The 21662-nt window shown below is 38.5% G+C and overlaps 1 protein-coding gene across 1 annotated transcript in view; it reads right to left on the bottom strand.

Annotated features, from left to right (window-relative positions):
- The window catches only part of PTPRN2 (protein tyrosine phosphatase receptor type N2), a 653541-nt gene that overhangs the window by 226719 nt on the left and 405160 nt on the right, over nt 1-21662 (bottom strand). The window contains exon 12 of the mRNA XM_054058934.1: nt 16227-16291. Within this exon, the coding sequence (XP_053914909.1) occupies nt 16227-16291 (65 nt within the window). The remainder of the gene's footprint in view (nt 1-16226; nt 16292-21662) is intronic.

The raw sequence follows: 21662 nt of genomic DNA, 5'->3' as shown, positions 1-21662 counted from the left end.
CTCAGTTGACTACACTGCTATCATACATGGTTCAGTGAAGTGTCTGTACAAGTATGTTAGGGGTGGATAATATTAGCTAAGAATAGACTTTTCTAATCAGTGAACTCAGATCTTACTGGAGGAGGTAAGGGTTCAGGGAAGTCTTGGAAATTGTGAACCAGTCTTTCAAGGCTCTGTAAAATGTCAGAACCAATCTTGTGAACTGGGAGCCTGGAAACTCTGTGCCTGCAATTTCTTGTTCTTCCAGTATCCCGTGAAATAGAGCTGGCATACAACTTCAGCAAATGAACCGGATTGTACCAAAGAAATAACTTACACACTTCATTCATCTTCTCAGGAAAACGATCCGGCAACCCTCTGAGTATACGCTAATCTCTCAGGTATTTAGCATGAGGAAATCCAGCCTTGTGGTTTTCCGTACCTGTTACATCATGGTAATTAATAATAAAGGTATTAGACATTGGACATGCCAGCAAGGAATAGACCCTGCTCTGAAAACTTGAGTGGGCTGAGTAGGAGTGCTGGATTCATACTCTACAAATAAAGTGTTTTATGACAGAAGAATTCTATGGTTCCACCTCTGCTGATTCAGAAAAGACACAGTTGATACAATTTTTTAAAGTCTGACTTGTGGACTGATGGCAGGTTTCTAAGACTATGTTTTTTATTAAGAGCAGGTGCCAGTACTATATATTGTTATGCCATTGTATGTAATAAAGATGACTGCCTTATTCCATTCCTTGGACATTATTTGCATCCCTAATCAGACACAAAATATGGCTGAGCAAATCTGGGAGTCCCCAGGATTAAGAAGAAATTTCAGCAGAAAGTTAATTGCTTGAAATGTATCGAGTTGCCATATTTTGTTTATTTCCTGAGATTCAATTACGAAAATTGCCAGTCTGCAACTCCAAATTGCATGACAACTGTTGAACTTACAGTCTCACAAGAATAATCACCCCAGAGCACAACAAAACACACATTGTTCCACTACCATAAATTAATATAAGCTACCAGTAATTAAAAAGAGCAGAATAAAACCCACACCTCCTTTATTCTCTGACTGCTACAATGAAGATATCATCCTATTGTCTCTTTTGCCACCTTGATTGTTGCAGGTTTTTTCCTAGATGTGTTGGGTACAAACATGGTTTCACTTCACAAAATTTCTCTGTGCCCTCACCAGTCTGTTCATCCTTGTCAAATCAGGATTTCACACATTGTTTTCTGCACATTCCCTAATCTTAGCGGAAGTTTCATTTCCCCAGACCATTGCCATCGGCTATTAGTCTGGCACAAAACTCAAGCTCAAAATGAAAAAAATAAAACAGAGAAAAGGCAGCAGACACGGCTACTATTGCTCTGCTTTCTCTTGTCAAACAGAATATGCTTAATAACACCTTTGTTATTGGTGAGGCAGAGACACAACCAAGTGCACCTCGTCATGCCCTACGAATATTACCTGTTCCTGAAATATTCTATATCCGCTCATTATGTTTCCAAAGTTCACCATGGCAATAGATGGAAGAAAATTTCATTGTCTAATGGTTACAAAACAGCAATAACATGGCATTAGCCACTATGGATGTTACTGACCAACAAAGTCACAGACAACTATTGGATCTGCTCCAAGCTTTAACTGTTGAATCCAAAAGACCAAAGTCTTCAAATGACAATTCAAAATGTCACACATTAATAATTAATTTTTTTATATTATGGCATCCTCATAAGATCTTAGTTATCTGACAGGCTGTTAGAATCTTTGCCTACTTGGTATCAGCAAAGTAAAGAAGTTGAGGTTGCTTAGAAAAGAGATAAAATTATTTTGCATGACAAGACAAATATGTTTTAAAATGTAATGAAATCCTGTCAGTTTGTTTAAAAAATTTTATTGGCAGATTCTAGCTTCAGCAGGTGAAGAACTCTCTTCTCTGGTTCTAGAAAAGAATGATTTTCCTTTTAGCATTCAAATTTGCATGCCAATATACTTTGCATCTAATTTACATACCATACTGTATCACAGCCACTTTGTGTCTTATTGTAAAATCCAAGATCAGCTCCTAGCATTTCACAGCTAGGATTATTGAAACAGTTTGTTAAGTCAAGTCTGAAGATAAGCTTTCATCCTGATGCTCCTAGAATTGCATACTAATGGATAGGAAAGGTAAGCATCTGGTTCAGGCACTGGATTAGGCTTTGGATCCAGTTCCAAATTTCATACAGGCTTGTTTTCAAATTTGGACAATTTCATTTAATATCTTTATAACTCAGATCCTTATTTGTAAAATAAGAAAATGATAATTTTTATTCACTTTCTTTTCTAATCTTGTCTTTTGAGTGACTATCTGTAATCACTCAAAGGCATAGTCTTCCTATCACGTTATGTGTGGGCAGGTACCCAGTGAGATCCAAATCCTGTGTGGAAAGCATTACTGTAATGCTTCTGTTAATCAAAACTACTCAGACTTTTTTTTCAATTAAATGATTTGTACAAAGAAATATCAATTTTCTACGGTATGATTTTTTTCATAGATGAACACAAATTTTAGGGAAACTTTGAATAGGGATTTTTTTTCATATCAAAGGCATGATTTTTTTTGTTAGCGTTTAGGTGACAGAAAGCTTTACCACCACCTACAGTTTAGCATCAAGCACTCCTATGGGAAACCAAAGTTGAAGCCTTCACTTGCCTGACTCACAGCAAGGATCTTAATATGAACCAGGAGCTATGCTGAACACCTACCTGTCCTAGGTTCTCATAAACTATCTGGCATATTAAAATACCTACATAAAATGAAACAATTCCAGGAGGCTGCTACCTTGTGTAACTCATGAGGTTTAGCCTAGGTAGAAAAGCAGTGCAGAAAACCAGTTTCCCTCCTTCAGCACGAGGACTTACACTACCGTTCTATCCTGGGTCTCAGTTGTTGTGCTTCTATTATGGAAAAACTAGGAAAAGATTTGATATCATCCAAATGGGATGCAGCACGCAGAACCATATCCTGTTGAGCACTGCTAGGTGTATACATGTTGCTTTTGTGGGGAAAATCAGAGTGCCCATCCTGAAGCTGCCTGTGATACTTCAGCAGTGTGAAGGAGCAGCACCCTTCAAGAAGGTGACAGGAAATGGGGCCCAGGACCACAGCTGAGGGCCATGAAGCACCTGAAGCCTCATCCTTACCTGTGACAAGAACCTAAGGACATTACTTAACACAAAGTAACTTCTAGTGGGAGGTGTCCTTGACCATGGCAAGGGGGTTGGATTAGATCATCTTTAAGGTGGCTTCCAATGAAAACAATTCTATGATTGTATGAAACAGCTAAAATAGGTTGCAGAAATTAGTGATGTGAGTACTTATGCTGTATTGGATGTATTGCTTACAAGTAGCACTGCATTTCTTATCTGTAGATACTACCTTCTTAATGCTTCTCTAATCAGCAGATTGTCATCATATTCTTTCTACTTAAAACAAACTCAAATCAACATTTCAGTACCATAGAATCACAGAACGTCCTGAATCAGAAGGAGCTCACAAGGATCATCGAGTCCAACGCCTCCCCCCACACAGGAAACACCCCAAATTCACACCATGAAGCTACTACATGAAACTGTAGTAGAAACTACTGTAAATAATTCGATCTTCTTTTTTTCCTAAATATTCACCTATTGCAGCCAAAAGTACTTGCTAAATATGAAGAATTCCCAATTATGTCCACAATGAAACAGTTATTATTTACACTAAAATTAATAGCAAAATGTATAAGAAGGTGAAGTGAATAAAGAACTTAGATCAAGCAGCGTTGCCTAGCTTGAAGACTGCTGCTCTTCTGCTGCGGAATATGATGAACTTCACAGAGTCAATTTAGCATCTTGGGAAAAGGCAAAGAGTGAAAACGCAGCCCTGGTCTAAGCAACACTCTGGTCAAGTGGGTAACAGTTAAGAGGGATCATTAATATTCTCAGGGTATATCTTGCTACCTGTGCTAGCGAGATGAATGAGAAAATCTTTCTGTTATGAATACATAATACCATTTCCCAGAAAAATACCTAACTACCTTATATTATCTGGCACCTGTGTATCAGACACCTGTATGCTCCTGAACACCCATCTGCTATATGTACTACATGCATTTTTTTTTTTTTTTTAAGCTTGGCACAGGAGTTGATTAGAAAGATAAAGTCTCTGAAAAACATTTTGGACAAAGATGCCAGCACAGATTGTACAGTAAAAGATATCAGGTCTGTCAAAACATGCACACCACACTCTGCAGGCTGCTTACACTTACATCTCAATGATTTCTTGCACAAAATTACTGGAATTCTGAAATAGTGCAAGCAATATCTCCATATTTTTATTTGGTAGAGATTTGATAATGGAAGGATGCAAACTCCTCAACATGCTACATTTGTATTCTAGCTCTTTTTCTTTTCTTGGCCAGCAAGAATATCCTTTCTTTCAGAGCAGTCCCTGCTTATCTTTCTTTTCTACTCTCCTGCTACAGGCAATTTAACTGAATGCTGCTGATATGACTTCTGCCCAGTTCCAAATCTAAAAAAGAAACTTTTTGTATGACCAGTTCTCCAGGAATTGAAAAAACTCACTGTTGGCATTCTGAGTTTTAAAAGGATTGAGTCACCCATTGACAGTGTTTACATAGTGATAAGTCATTAGATGAAACTGTCTACTGTCCAGTAGCACTCACAACTCTGCTAGGATCTCAGGAAACACAATACCTTTCCATTAAAGGATATGCTTAAATATATATATGCAGTTATTTGTAAGATCAGGACCTTAATTATATATATAATATTAAAAAAAGTCACATAACCCCAAACAAGTACAAGAAAGGACACGAGATCATGTACAACTACTGAGTTTAATTTAATAATAATAATGATGATGATGATGATGATGATGATGCATGCCAAAGCAAATGCTGCGTTTAGGATGGACTCAATTTTCATATTAGTGTAGTTAATATAAGTATCATAAAATATTTTTTAAGTGAACATTTTAACAGAGAAGTATATGAATTGAACGCATTAACTAACATAGAAAACATACTATTCTCACTTTTGGAGAAACTTTGATAAATTTTATTCACATGATGCAATTTTTATGTTTTATGTTCTCCAGCTGGTAGCTGCCTGACTTCCATTCAGTGCGCAGCACACAACACAGAAGTTAGCTCTTCAGATTGTGCATATGCACCCACAGATACATAGATACACACACAAAACCCTAAAGCAACATACTGTGCTTATCTTCTTCCCATTTTTAGATCATACATATTTTGTTAAGCTTCATGCAGAGTGTCTTCTGATTTATGGTAATTGTCAACAAAAGCAAAAAATGCCGACGATTTTAACCCTGCAGTACTGAGGGTTTAACTGGGATAAAATTAAAATCTTTAGGGGGGAGAAAGAAACTCCACAACACCCTAAGCCACTGGGAGCTCGACCCTTGAGATGTTGTCAATTTTTTATTTTATTTTATTGCTTGTTGTCTGTAGAAGCAGATGCCAGCAGCAACATCTGATGTACTGGACACCTCCGTGTTATCCCAGCATGCTCATGGCCTGGAGGACTTAGAGTGAGACTAATTTCCATATCAAACCCAATTTAGATGAAACATCTTGGTTTAAAAAAAAGAAAAAAAAAAAGCCAGTGCATCAATAGCCCCTTGATTAGATTTTCATCTCCTGAGCAGACAAATATGAATATTTATTACCATGAATGCAGATTTCCCTCTTTCCATTGCTCTGATCTTGAATATTACCCACTGCTAATTTTTATGAAAATTTGGGCAACATAATGTTTTCACATAAACTGACAGTTCTTGAGATAATCCCGTTATTGTTTGGTGGGAAATGACAGTTTCCGCTTATTCATGTGTTAACGAGGGATTAAATATTGTTTTTCATCACCATAATCTAAGATGGACTGGAAATTAAAATTCGAACATTGTGCATTAGCAGTGCTTTGAGGACCAGAATTTGTTTGCATGCACTTAGTAAAGATCTGTAAATTAACAGTTTAACAATGAAGTGAAACTGTATCATAAAACCAGGGCTGACGTCTGTAAAATGAAGTCATTACTCTACCTGCTAAAGGTAAAGAGCCAGACAGATAGTTTGCAAAATGACATCCCTTTGCAAGAGCAAAGTGCACAATGAACTGTTGTCAGCTGCAATAGTCCTTGGGCATTAATGGACTGGGTAATTTTTCTAAGGCACAGAATGATGTCCCTTTTCCTTGTCACAGGTTCTGATAGTCAAACACTTCATATGCCCAGATCACACTGAAAATACACTCTGTGACAGATCTATCCATAGCTTTAAAAGCAGTGATACTGACCCAGGAGCTGTTTCCATGCGTGCCAAAGTGCTGTGCTCATGCTCTATCCAGGTCTTGGTGTGCAGTACATGAACACATATAATTCTTCACTGAAATGGGTATTTAGCTGGAGTTGCAGCGTACAGCACAGTTATAGGATCAGTTATCTCCTTGATGCTTGTGAGGCATCAGAGATACCTACACATTCTAAAGTGAAAATAGAGACCTGTTGGTGACATTCTGCAGTTCAAGAGCCATTATATTGCTGCTTCTACTGAAGCTTTGAGTTATGAATTCAGTTAAGCAGGTTTGCAATTCTGTTTAAAAGAACCCCAACACTTCCCTTCGATGCCAAAATGCAAACAAAACTAAAACTATGCTTAGTCAAAGGAACTGAAATGTCTGCCTAAGTCTTAAAACTGTTTCAACAGAATAAGTCTTGCTGATCCATGGAAAACCAAAACAAAACTGAGCTTCAATAAAAATTGTTGAATAGGAATCCTCATGCTTAAATTTCGAACCTTGTTAAGAAAGTTCTGACTAAAATATTGTTTTATATGTATAGCACATAGAACCTTGCATTCTGAGGGATGCTGAGGTGGTGGACATGCAGCAGCAGCTCTACAGCCACCCTGTAACAGAGGAAGCTTAGTGATGTACAGGTGAAAAACTGCTCTGGGCAGGAGGATTGGGATTGTGCTGCCAAACACTCAGCCTTCTCAGAAAGCAGATCCCATCCGAAAGTTTACAGCCTAATAGTAGAAAATCTACAATAAATGGCACAGCAAGTCTTGTGACTAGATAGAAAAAAAAAAGTCACCGCCTGCAGCTGAAATTTTAATACTAAGGAAAACACATGCCTTTAACACCTGTGCTCCAAAGCAGACCACATTGAAGCTGCCTGCTATGAACAGTCCCTGGCCTGGATCTTGCTTAGACTTAAAAGCAAAACAGCTTAGAAGAGCACTAGTTGGCACAGGACACAATGTAGTGACCATGCCAACAATTTAACAACACAGCCAAATGCAGGACCATGACAGGCTCTGTGCCCTGTTCTTGTTTATTTCAGTAATGTTGACATAGCTATAAGGCCACTGATGCCAGGGATACACATAGAAAGGTCGGATTCTCACAGCTTGGATCTTAGCCCAAGACACTTACTCTCCTATGCATACAAAAAAAGAGCAGAGGTCCCAGAGAATGGCTTTCCACACCTTTCTAGAGGGAATAATTTGCTGCCCGGGGACTGCTAGAGAGAGGGTTGCCACCTCTTCCTCTCCTCAAACAGTTAAATCCGTATTTGAGATTGCCTGAAATTCACATGTTCCTGCTGGGATCAAGCTTTTGCCTCTGGAGGTGGAAGGATCATCTCTCTTCTCACAATTTCTGAACAGCTCTATCATCCAAAGTTCAGACAGTTAAACAAAATTTAATCCTAATCTACAGCTTCCTCAGCAAACCCATTACACCACTGAAGATTTTGTTTCTTTTTGAGCCATAATGAACTGGCTGCTAGTAAAGGGAGAATGCAGAATTTAATGAATCAGGAAAATATCTAGTACAATCATGTTCTCTTATGTGAAGAGCCTATATATCTTTATGAATATATCAAATGCAGGCTGCCAAATCATAGGGTAGATAATAACATCGATTTTTAAGCAGAATTACCCTGCAGTTTGCTATATGTAGTCAGTGCCGGTATCTAAATCTCTTTTCTCTACAGATCTATAATGGTTTGTAAGGGAAATTGTGCTTTAAAAACAATAGCATGACATGGCCTAAAACCAAGGCAAATCATTGAAACAAATGTACGCTACTTTTTAAAATGAACAGTGTTAAAAAAAGACAAAAAGCAACAACACTGGTAGGATGCATAAGTTCCTGAAGCTACAAGGCAAACAGTATCTTGTTTCATTTTACATGATACTGAATAAAAATTGAATTGCTGTAGTTGTCATGGCAACTGCCACATCACTTGGCACTTCTGCTCCTTTAAATCACACAGTGCTACTGTAAAGGAATTCATGAACCAACATGACACTTGAATACATGTGCTTTTTATACTTTTTCAGGAGGAAAACATAAATCAATATACACTGATAGTTGCCTCTGAAAATCAGGTTTGTTGTATTTTTCTTAACATTATAATCTCCCCATTTCCTTGTCGCACTCTTTAAAAATTTGTAAAGAAGGGGCAGGGCATTGTCACAATCAGAGCACAAGAAAAGAAATTACTACTGACACCTGATTTCCAAACTGAAGCTGTGACCTGTCATTCAGATGTCAAAATACCTCTGCTATACAATATTCAAATCAAATACAGGAGATAAACATTGGAACTTTGCCCCTTCACAACCAGAGACGGTGTGATATGAGACAGAAGACAGTCTCAGTAGCATCCAGGCATCTCTCTAATCTTATGAGTAGCTTAAAAGGAAAGTCTAACTATATACTTAAAGCTAAGCATATTCTAAATGTTTGTTAGGGCCATGATTTATATTGTTTTAGTATGTCCTGTATATAACACGCAGTTACAGATGGTATATGACAAAATAATGTGCTAAAATAATATACATATTCATGCTGCATATTTTTTGTTTTTATTTTGCTGTTTACTAACACTCTGGATGCAATTTATTTGAAAAGCAGCCCTCTAGTGGGCTATGTACCATAATGAATAGTTAATAAATAGCATTAAAATTATCTCTAAATATTAGCTAAAATGCATTTTGCAAAAACATACACCATGTTAAATAAATGAGCCATAGAGCTCCATCATTCTCTTTGGAGAAATTTAATGTTCTGTTCAGCTTTATTCCTTAAAGTTCTTGAAGCTTTACTTCCAAACACTACTGTATGACTAACTTATAATAGCATCACTTTACTATACTCACAAAACTGTAGCAGTGAGATATTATTCACTGCCAGTAAAATTCCATAAAGTAGAATATTCCTAGTAGTATTCTATTTAAAATATAATCTATGAATTTTTAAGGGTTACACAGGTTTAGAATCTACAATTTGTGTATGGAGCATAAAGTAAACCTTCCTCATTGTGCTTCCCCCAAGAATATTTCTAGAAATGTACTCTTTATATTTTTTCATTTAATGATTATTTTTCTTCTTTGTATACACGACCTTAAAGTGCATGCCTTAAAGCAGAGAGCTCTTCTGTGACCTGATACGTGCCTTGCACATGGCAATGTGTGTTGCTCCAAAACACTGTCCTCCTGGCAATATCTGCTCAACCGCTGATCAGCACAGCCGCAGTGATCAGCAAGAGCAAACAGCAAAAGCTGCCTGCAGAATCTCCAATCTCAGATCTCTTATAACAGGAAAAAAAAGAATTTGTTGATCTCTAAGCCATGTTTTTTGTAGGAAACAATGCTGAAAGGCTCATAGAAGCAGCCCTCCCTGGTGTCCCCTGGTCTACGAATCCTTATGCTGTAAGCAGAGGGGTTTTCCCTTATATGCACCCGTGCTTGGCTTCAGCCTGATTAGCTCTAGTTAAAGGAGGGTGGGTTTTAACTGAAGGTGAAAAACTTACCTGTGACTTGGCATAAAGCTTATCTATGCATGCACAGCTACTGTTCCTACACCACGGTCAGACTCAAAGCTACCTTAGCTAAGTGATCCTGGGTGAAGCATGCCTTCCTATCTCAATCTACTTCTGGGTGCAATACCTGCTCCAGATCAGGAGCATTTGCTGATTGCCATGATGTTGGTGTAAGAAAGGCAGCTGGCGTAGATCCCAGGCTCGTTTGGTCTTTACAAGCCAAACTCTTAGCATTCTCCCTAGTAGTCGAAGAAGATCAGAAAAAGCCAACATCTTCTTACTAGCAACTGATAATGACTGTAAAGTTCCACACTCCAATTTTTCATGGATTTTCAATACCATTCTGGGTAAAATATGGATACATAGACATTAATGATGAAATTTGGCAACATTAGGGAAGATAATAAGCTAGAAATCTCACTGCTGTCTTAGAGAGGCTTGTATGTGACTGGAAAATCTGTCCTATCATGTCCTCTAGTTTCACTAGAATTTTTAAATGTAAATTTCTTTATTGTAGTATCATCACTTTATGCAACATCAACATAATTCCACACCTATCAAAATATCTATAAATAAGAATATCCTAAAACACGTCAAAATATTACTGCTCTATTTTAGAACATGTAGAGTTGTGGCAAAGTGTTCATTTCACACCTATTTTGGCTTATTTCCCTTTGGTTTAGAAAACTAGTCTAATTCTTATGTCTTCCATATGAGAACCGTGATTCAAATACTACAAACAAACTTACAATTTCAGTGATGGGTGTATTTTGAGCAGTCCTACTGGGAAATTGAAAGAATTAGTGTAAAATAATGTATTCTGGGGTGGGTTCTGTCACAGCAGTTCAAGATAGGAACAGTGCCATTCCCTGGGTTTGTTTCAGGCCTTGATTCAGATAATTTATTTTTCAAATCACAGACTCTTAGCCTCCAAAACCTGATCTGAATCATTAAACTTGCTTGAGCCACTGGAAAGCCTGAGCTGAAAGAAGTTACACTTTTATAATAATTCGAAACTGCTTATGTGAAGATAAACAAGTGGTTCAGTTTATAAGGGATGTGGAAGGAATTCCAGGTGATCTCTGTATGGGGCTGTGGTTCATGGTGCTTGCTGAACTCCCTTAGGCTGGAGAGCAAGTCCAGTTAGACTAATGTTTGTGTGCTCCTGACCTTGCTAAATCCTGAACTCAGCAGGAGTCAGGTGGAGCCGTGCTGCTGCTAAGGAGGCTTTCTTTCCACGAGACCAAATGCTGTCCCCAGGATCTTGCAGGGTTGCTCAGCCATGCAGAGCAACAAGTTCAACTCTTATTTCTGAAAAACACGATGGTCCACATCAAGTTGGCAGAGTGGAAAATGGAGTTACGGGTCTTGATTAAATGCTGTTTAGCTCTTCGTGGTTTTTTTTTTCAGTAGTATAACTCTTTTGGAAATACATAATCACATAGATAACACAACACTTACATTCATACCCTCACATATACTCAATCATATGAGGTTCTTGAACTTCTACATTCTTCTGACCTTAGGACTTCAGAGATTTATTTTATGTGTGAGAGAGCAAAAGAAAATATCTCAATGACAACAGCAGTTTCATTTTTTCTGAATAACCAAGATGCGGAAAGCTCATGATGACTTTTGTGTGGCACAAGCATCATGCATGACAATGACTCAAACAAATCTTGGAGGGCTACTATGTAGGATTTTTAAAGTTGCTGTAGGTGGTAGAAAACTCAAATTAGAAAATAAACACCTTCTAGGAAATATTGTTCCAGATGTAGTCAGTACTGCAGCAATGCACACATCCTCCAGATTTCAATATCAGCACTGTTTTTCTGTACAGCAGTTATTCCTGATTTTCTGGTATAACACCCTTACAAACAAGATAGGTACTGAATAACTAGTACTTTAGTGATAAACAGCACATCAAACTCCAGTCCAACTTTCTGGATCCTTGGACCATCGAATATGTTAGATGTTGAGATGGATGTGCTGTGGAAGTACCAGTAAGGGTCTGTTATTCCACAATGATCTGAATGTAGGTCTGCTACCCATGGTCCAGGCAATGCTTTGCACTATATCATGAAAACCTTCCCATGAAATGTATAGAACTTTTAAGTCAACACCCAACACACAAAAAGGCTCTGACGTTGCAGCTGAGGAACTCATATTTAATTTTGCTAAAGCAGAGGGTCTTCTACGTTGACAAAATGCAGCTAACATCAGCTGTCACCAAAAAACTCACTGAAGCTGTGGAACTCTTTTATGTGACATAAAGATGACGAACTGTATTGTAGCTGTGGTAAACTCCAGCCCTGTGTTGTTAATAACTGCATAGCACGTGTTTATGCTGTATCATAAAAGCAATTCATCAGCCCTCCCCAGACTTGACTGAATGGCTCAGTAAGCTTAGCGTGAATTTTATAATCTGTCGTAGCTTTTGAAATGCTTTTCTTGGAACAGAAAGAGAAAGCAAGACATTGAGGAGCTCTGAGAAGTGTTTCCCTTCTGCACAGAGAAAGAGAATTTCCTTTTACTGCTCGTGAGGCCTGAGTAGTTATTGGTGTCTATACATTTCTGAATGAGGCATAAATCCTGTTATCATAGATCAACACCTAAACCAGATTCCACTGTCCAGAGCAACACATGAATTATCTCTGAGCTTAGAACAGTTCCTGCATTTGTTTATACAGCTGTTCCATTTGCTACTAGTATCTCAGCTATATTTCTCTTGAACTATTTCAGATATGAAACTTGCCATGCAAAATCAATCCTTTTTATTTCATAGACTTGCAACTGAACATTATATATCCATTGCCTTTGTCATTAATGTGACCCACTCTCCAAACAAAAGGCTATTTCCCATTCTGAAACTAGGGTTTCTTCTCAGTACTTTTGATTTCAGCATTTTGACCTTGATTTACAATCATCATTACATATAATTCCATTTCTACAATGCGAAGAAAGAGAAATCCTTATTCAACAAAAGGCTCCTTCACTGTGTTAAAATATGTACTACTATTTTAACACTGTTAAACACCAGTGTGAATCAAAAACAAACTGCGAAACTGGATTAACATAGATTTGACCTGAAACATCCTGAATCTGATACCCTATCAACAAAGAAACAGATTGGTTACAGCACTCCATTTTTTTTTCCACGTGGGTGAGACTGAAGAAAAGTATTCATTATGTACACAATCATATCTGATAAGACTTAGAAAGGGGAATGTACACAGCTGAGAGAATTCACATCCACCAGTATAAGCAGCTGAATAAATTTTCTTCCACCACCTTAAAGCTCTAAACCACTTGGTTCTTTCGCTGCTGATCACCATATCTCAGATGTAACCTGGAATATATTTAGGCCAAAATGTCTGCTTCCCTTTAGTTACTTCATTTTTGCTTTTTGCCTTCTAAAAATGCATATTTGGTGGATTGTAAAGCACAGCCTTCCGTCAAAGTCTTTATTAATCCAAGTAGTATCACTAGTTTTTTTGACAGGTATAATAGCCTAAATATGTGGCAGGTGAGTTCTGCAGTGACTTTTACTCAACCAAGCACAAGAACCAGACTGGGGACATCTCTAGCCTAAGAACTTGTCAATATTTTCCAATTCTATTAGCTGATCTTAAAATAAACTAAGAAATCCTTGAATCATAGAATCATAGAATTGCTAGGTTGGAAAAGACCTTTGAGATCATTGAGTCCAATCGTACCTGTCCACTAATAAATAATATCCCTAAGCACTTCATCTACCCATCTTTTAAGCACCTCCAGGGATGGTGGCTTAGCACCTCCCTGGGCAGCCTGTTCCAGTGCCCAATAACCCCTTCTCCTAATGTTCAAACTGCACCTCCCCTTGCACAACTTGAGGCCATTCCCTCTCATCCTATTGCCATTCACTTGGGAGAAGAGGCCAGCACCCTCCTTGCTACAACCTCCTTTCAGGGAGTTGTAGACAGTGATAAGGTCTCTTCTCCGCCTCCTCTTCTTTAGGCTAAACAGCCCCCATTCCCTCAGCCGCTCCTCATGAGCCTTGTGCTCCATACCCTTCATCAGCTTCATTGCTCTTCTGTGGAGATGCTCCAGCACCTCAACACCCTTCATGTAGTGAGGGGCCCAAAACTGAGCACAGGATTTGAGGTGTGGCCTCACCAGTGCCGAGTACAGGGGCACAATCACTTCCCTGGTCCTGCTGGCCACACTGTTTCTGATAAAGGCCAAGATGCCATTGGCCTTCTAGGCCACCTGGGCACACTGCTGGCTCATAGTCAGCTGGCTGTCAACAACGGTCCCCAGGTTCTTCTCTTCCAGGCAGCTTTCCAGCCACTCTTCCCCACACTTGTAGTTCACAGTTTTTTTTGTCTCAAGTGCAGGACTCTGCACTTGGCCTTGTTGAATCTCATACTGTTGGTTGCAGCCCTTTGATCCAGCCTGTCAAGATCCACCAGGATTTCCCTCTTAAAGACTATCCAGCCCTCCTGGGTTCTTTTGAACTTTAAGACTGCCTCCCAAGGAACTTTATCAACCAGCCTGCTGAACAGTCCAAAGTCTGTCCTCCATTAGTCCAAGGTGGCTGTCCTGCTCACCCCCTCCTCACTCCTCCTAGAACTGAGAATTCTGTCATCTCATGATAGCCATGCTTCAGGCATCCTCCAGCTGTCTCATTTTCCATAAGGCCTCCTCTGTTCACAAACAACAAGTCCAACGGGGCACCTTCCCTAGTTGGTTCACTCACCAGCTGTGTTGGGAAGTTGTCTTCCATACGCTCCAGGAACCTCCTAGACTGTTTCCTTTCTGATGTATCATACTTCCAGCAGACAAGTCTATATGGCTATTTATACGGTAAGGCTATATCTCCATTATATCCATAGACTACTATGGTTACAACAACCCTATTATTACGATGTGGATTAATGATGCTTTTAACAGGTGACAGCTTCTTGCATTTCAAATATCCAAAAATGCTTGCTTTCTCCATTTGTGACATATAAGATAACACCTCATTTAAGTATCTGAAATGAAGTGGGCTTTCATTTTCCAGCTGACTTAGAAGCCAACTGCAATCCATTCAATGACTGAAATCAGACAAACTACATGGAGGTATTTCATTAACACGAGGAATTCCTGTTGTGTAAAATTTTACTGAATGTGGCTTCCATAGTCTGTGCCACAGTCCTGGTTCTCTTGTTCATCAAAAAACAGGGCTGGTGGATAGCACAATGCAAGCTTCACTCCATCTTGAAGTCCAGGCACAGCCTGAGGTGCAAAGCTATGCTCCAGGCTACACTTCCCAGCTCCTGACATTATGCACCCTTAAGAACCTCAACTGCTTAAATCAGCTCCTGTTAAGGAGAGGTGCTGGCTTTCATTTTCTGATGATGTAATCTATGCTTGTTTCCAAGTTCTAGATCTCACAGCTTTGACCCATAGCATTTCAGCAGGTCTCTATGTTGGTACCTCTTCAGGACCAAGTCTTTTAATAGTGCAAATAAAGTTGCACAAAGAATTTTAGAAATCCTGGCAAGTTAACTTCCTAGGCATGAGCTGATAAAAAGTAGAAACATAAAAAAATGAAAATCAGTGAAAAAAAAGGGAAAAAAGTTCATTTCTTCAGTAGATTACAAGCTAGTAATTCATTATTCTTAATACTGAGTATAATGTAATCACAGGAAAAAGGCATTTGTCTAGCCTTGTGAGCATTCACCACTAGCAAAATTACTTAAATTATTAGGAGTAAAAAAAACCCCACTGTGTACACAAAATTAGCACGAGAATTAGCAATCAGCTGTAGTTCATACAAGGTTCTTAGCAGACAGCATCATCTTTATTAATAAATTATGAACCGCTTAGTGGAGTATTTGCTTAGTGATATCACCATAACAGACACGTTTTATTTGTGTTTCAAGTTATATCCAAAATAAGGAAGTCATTCACTGTCAGATTCTCTCTAACACCTGAAGACTCTTTACCCCAAATTTAAACTTTCGTTGATCTAGATGACGTAGCACTCCATCAAAACCAAGGAGAATAGTACCATGAATTCAGTTGCTGTGCTCATCTTTAGGGATTTTGTTCTTCTGATACAACAAAGCAAACACCCTGCATTTCTTAAAGCTGCCTACATTTTTCTCATAAGGGTGGTATCTTTTTTCTCTGTGGGACACAGTGCTATTTGTGCAGCAGATTGTATTTTGACAGATGCGACTATATCATAAAAAGGCCCTTAGCACTATCAGACTGGTAGCTCACAAATGTTCATGAGCTCCAAGATTTCTTAAAAAAAACAATTAAAATGTTTTTGAGAGCGCAAAAGACCCTCAAGCCACTTACCTCCCCCACACCAGTCTGCAGAATTTTCAGTCCAGTTGTTTTTTCAAGCTTCTCTTTGTTTATGGCTGTAAACAAAATTAAGATTGAAAGAATTACAGGAAAGCTGAAACTGAAACCATGATTTTGCAGCATTACAATATAACCAGCCTTCAATAAATCAATAAATTTATTCTACATTTTCTACCTATGCCATCTATGGAATTTCTTTGCCTGATAGTAATGCTGCTAGTCAGTTCTTTGAATGCATAGGTATGCGATTAATTGTTTGGTGTTTTGTGAAAAAGAAAACCAAACTAATTCTAGTTCCCTTGTACACGTAGCATCACACACATTTAACACATATACACAACATGTCTGGACGGTTCTCTTCAGTGGAAACTTCCCACTGTTTTCCTTGCACTGACAAGCAGTGCATTATAGTTATGACAGAACTGTCACCGTGTAGGAAATGCCACAAGACATACAGTCTTACCTAGCAGGTAAGATAAATAGCTTATTTCACAACGTCAGGATGTGATGCACAATGCTGTTTTTTTAGAAATTTAAGGTTTTTTTCTTGATTATCAGCTTCTATATCAGTGAAAGCATTCAAAACAAAAATGAAGTAATACAGAATAAAACAGCTAAATCCAAAACAGAGGCAATAATCACTAAGACTACAGCTATACTTGCAACTGAAACATGCTCAGGGCATGAACTTGAGCACTCTTACCATTGCCTATGCTTTAAAATCATTACTATGTTCTTCACATGATTTTGACATTTGCCTACTAGTATTCTGACAAAACCACGGTCAACCACAGTTCTGGGGACAGCACAAGAATGAGATTATTCCCAGCTGGGATATGAGTATGGTAATCCTGTTTTCAATGCGAAGACTTCAACCTTCTAGATGCAAACTCTCTCAGTTGGATTCATGGCCAGAACCCAGGCATCTGGCTTGATTTATTTATGAGCAGAAATGAAGCCTTTCAGCCTTGTTTAACTCCCCTCCCTTTAGCCATCTAGTCATTGACTATCTACTCCAAGTGAGTCATCTAGGTTCTCTCTGCAGTCAATGCAGAGAGATGGGCATTTAATGTGATGAGTCACCCAACATATCTTACACACGTCTGCAGGGCACCTATCTCTTTCCTTTGATTATGGAGACAATTTGGATAGACTCAGCTTCTTAATTTAAGTTGCCTAAAGGAAACATTCCTACCAGAAAGGACATGAAGTGCGATAAGAACATATCATACATAGTAAATTTACATAAAAATACTGAAAATAATTCAGATATTTCTCACAAATCATGAAAAATATGCTTTAATTGTTGCTATTTGAAGCATTCAAAACAGTTCAGATTGCAGCAGACAAATCTCAGAAGCAGTATTATTGTGAAGTGATACTTTATTTAGTTTGTCCAAAGTGCAATACAAATGACTCACATTTATTTTAGAGACAAGTCATATCATTAGGACTCAATCTCTCATCACATATCCAAAATGTGGAAAGATTTTGCTAAGAGTTTGCATGTATAAAGACTAAGAAATAAAAACTCAAGTAATTCTAATACAAGGAAACTTTTCTGACTGCCTTGTGCAAGGGATGAATATTGCCTGCAATTTAAACAGAGAGGGAAGCTCTATGCACCTTTTAGACTCACACAGCTTTATTTTCCTTCTTTTTTAATATGCTACTGATTAAGCAGATAGTAACACTGAGTCCCAAGATAAGAAAGCTTAAATGCGTGTTTTCCTGGTCGACAGCCTAAAGACTGCATACAATACTCTCATACTTAATATTTATGCCATGATTTACACATCAACAAACATATTTACTCTATCGAGAGGCACAGGGATCATGTGAGAATTAGAGTCACCTGGACCATGTGATTTGAGGCTACATTTTCACTGTTGTATACGGAGTATGAATTTCCAAACAATAAGTAAGATTTTCAGCCTTGAGATGAACTCTGGACTATGAGCTTCATGATGGCTGATGACCTGCCATGCAATGTAACAACTCTCTCCCTTTTGGATGTGCCATTTGCTGCAAAGGTGTGCTACGCGACCACACTAACTGCCCCACATACAGCGTATGCAGTAAAGTCAGTTTTGTACTAAATGCAAGAAATTAGATTTATAAAAACAGAAAGTGCATGACCTCCTCTACAGAAACTGAATGGTCCAACAAATGATTCTTTAGTAGCTCTGGATTGAAAAAACTACACAGTAGAGTGCCTACAAAATAAATGAGTATAAATAGAGAACAAGGCCTAAATCCCTGTGCGTCATTTCCTACCACATGAAGAGTTAATAGAAAATATTGGGTCTGCTGAATCACTGAATTTTATAATTACTACTACATATTCGACCTCCTTTTTATGGTTTTCCCGCAGACTTTAATTATTGAAGCTTTGATATTAAAAAAACAAAAAAAATCACTTAAGACCTCCCTTTCCCCTCTCATATTGGCTAAAACACAAAGGACGGCTCTGACAGCCATGCTGACATAAACCCTGCCAAAGTTAGAAGGCATGAAGACACGATGTGTTATTGATTAAATCATAACCTGAAAATGGTCAAGCTCAGGCACTGTCAGGCTGCGGAGAGAGACACGGCAGACAGTTTCCAGCATGTTCACTCCAGACGTGTACAGGAACATATTTTAGCTAACCTTGAACTCCACAAGCAGCTCAGGAAGGTCAAGAAATTCTGTCAAAAACAGTGGTACTGAAGCATCAACCATGTATCAAGTAACTGCTTGAAGTTGCTGAGCAGTGAACATAACTAGGTAACTTTTTCTATGCATAACAACAACTGAGAATTTAAGACAACAGAACACAGTCAGAAGCCTACAGGTAGATAAGGAAGAAGCGGTGGGAAAATAAATTCAGATATTAAGAACAAGCTACTAATACTTTGAAAACTGACCTAAATTTTTTAAAAGTATTTTAGTGTACTACATGCTAGCTTTTATTCCAATATAAATATACAGCAGATGGTGTTTCTGTTCCAAATTTTATGAACTGGAAATGATAATTCTGGGTAATATTGCACATTCCACCAAAGTTGAATTTTTATGGCCAAAGTTCAAAGTCCTGAAATACTAATGGAGAACTTTCAAACTCATTAGCAAAGAGGCGTAATAAAAGTTATTCAAAAAAAGGAAAAAAACCCAACAAAAAACTAAACCCAACCCAGTTAGCAACATATAAATCCCTTTTTTAATCTTCTGAAACAAAAAGGGCTTCCAAACACACAAAAAAGGAGGCCTTTAAATTAAATTCACTAGATGAAGGATATGCAAATTACCTGAAGAAGCGGAGCCCTATAATGTTCTCAAAATTCTGCAATAGCCTATTTAATTAGTATTTTAATTTATCAGAATAATTCTTTGCACTTGACAATTTATGCAGTATTCCATATAATTAAGCACGCAGCTACAGTGGAATAATTTTGCCTACTCTCCATATACCAGTTATTTTAACCTGAAGGAATCTGTGGAAGTCTCTTCTGTGATCTAAATTACAATGGGGACAACTTAATGGCTTTGCTCTATTAGAGAGCACGATGCGGGTGCTACTGAGTGTTTAAGGGAAGGGGTTGTTACTGTTAGTAGTCATCACTAGCCTGAGGAAAATCTGATGTGTGTTCTTGGGGGCTAACATTTATTTCCTTCAGAAAAGTTATCCATCGGTTGCATAGTCAGGAATTTGAGTGTCTAGTTTTGCAGTTGGCAGGTTTAACCTTAAAGTCCCACAGTTATTAGGAGAAGCAAGTTACACAGAGCTTTGAGCACACCTCCAGTCTCATTAAAGCACTTCTGGAAGAAGGAAGCCCTGACAAATGAGTGGTTTACGAAGGTCTGCTATAAAGCAGGTTGCCAAGCCTTTCTGCACCCTCCAGCTTAACCGTGGGAGAGCACGCTGGCACAAGCGCAATGAGGGAAGGATTTCTGCAGGAGGCTTCCTCAGTCTGTCTCCTGTGCTGCTGCAGGGTTTATCACCTTCAGAAAAGAAACCATACTTAAATATTTGCAGAAAGGCGGTGTCACTCACAAGGAAACCTTATTTTTCTGCTGTGAATCTCACTTTGAGAGTGTGCTATATTTAATTAAACATAGGAAAAGAAAAAGTAATAACAGACATATTATTCCCCTGACCTCTATTACATGCCCATTTTAGAATGAGTGAATTCATGTCCCAGACTCACTAACTATATTGACTTGGACCTCCAGTCAACGAAGTGATAGAGGGCAATTAATTCAGATTTACTGTAGGCTGTCAGAGAAATTCTACAATAACTGTCTTCCCAGCAGCTTGTTGCAAAGTTGCTTCCTTAGAGCCACATTCAGAAAAAAATAATTTATATCCCCTGTTTGAGAAAAGGAAAGGGAAAAGGAGGAAGGGAAATCCAGAGAGAAGGTGTTTGTTACAGGTCAAACTTTTAAACAAGTCTCCCAAATCTAAGACAAACAAATGTTGCATTTATTCGCACCTCCTTCCCTACAAAGAACCCTCAACTATATGGAAAGCTTCTTCATAGGGTGGTCCAGAAAAACTGCCTTTACTTTCTGGCAGACACTCACGCTGCACTATGCATATACATAACAGGTACTAAAACCTTTGTCCCTTGCAATTCAATGACAATGGATTCCCATAACTTTTGGGCTCTCTCCCCTTTGAGAAGAGCACAGTCACTTTTGCACAGTCAATGCATGTCCTGAAACTGCTGAAGCAGTCACACCACTAAATGAGAATGAGACAGAGGAAAAACACAGTGTTAGTTCAGCACTCTCCAGGTCTTTTCCCTACAGAACAACCCAGAGATACACATGCTTTTTCCATTTTATTCAGGTTCCTTTGTTGGAAGTAATTAAAAAGTACTTCAATGAACTTTAATTTAGATACTTAGGTATGATCATGTTCAGAAGAACAGACTTTCTGTAATATAAGATACACTCTGCCTGACTTCGGTGTATGTCTACAGGGTAGTGTGTGGAGACCCTGTGTCCAGCCCTGGGCACTTCTTCCAGAGGCTACAGCCTGTGAATCTGTAATTCCTCTCCCTGGGCAGGAGTAGCATCAGGCTGCAAGTAAGTAAGTAAAAAAGAGAACACGAACATTCAAAATGCTGCAGCTTGAAACAAAAATTATGGATTCAAGCGGAGAAGAAGGATGGATACGAGGAGGAGAAGGGTCCCTTCATTAAATTTTACAATTCAATTAGTGAGGGACAAGTACACAGCATGCGAGCAAGGGGTATTTTGTCTTTCAATCTGATGGTATGAGATCCTTGCTTCATGTGTGATTTCTAGTTAACTGGCAGCCAGGCCTGTAATGAAAATGGTTGCAGACAAGTCAAAGCCGCATAGCTGTACTGGCGACAGCCTGCTAAATATTATGTCATATTCAATTTTCAAGTCATTTTTCAAATTATTTTAATTAGA

Source organism: Cuculus canorus, chromosome 2 (assembly GCF_017976375.1).
Source record: "Cuculus canorus isolate bCucCan1 chromosome 2, bCucCan1.pri, whole genome shotgun sequence".
Taxonomy (NCBI): domain Eukaryota; kingdom Metazoa; phylum Chordata; class Aves; order Cuculiformes; family Cuculidae; genus Cuculus; species Cuculus canorus.
This window is presented reverse-complemented; position numbering and strand designations above follow the sequence as displayed.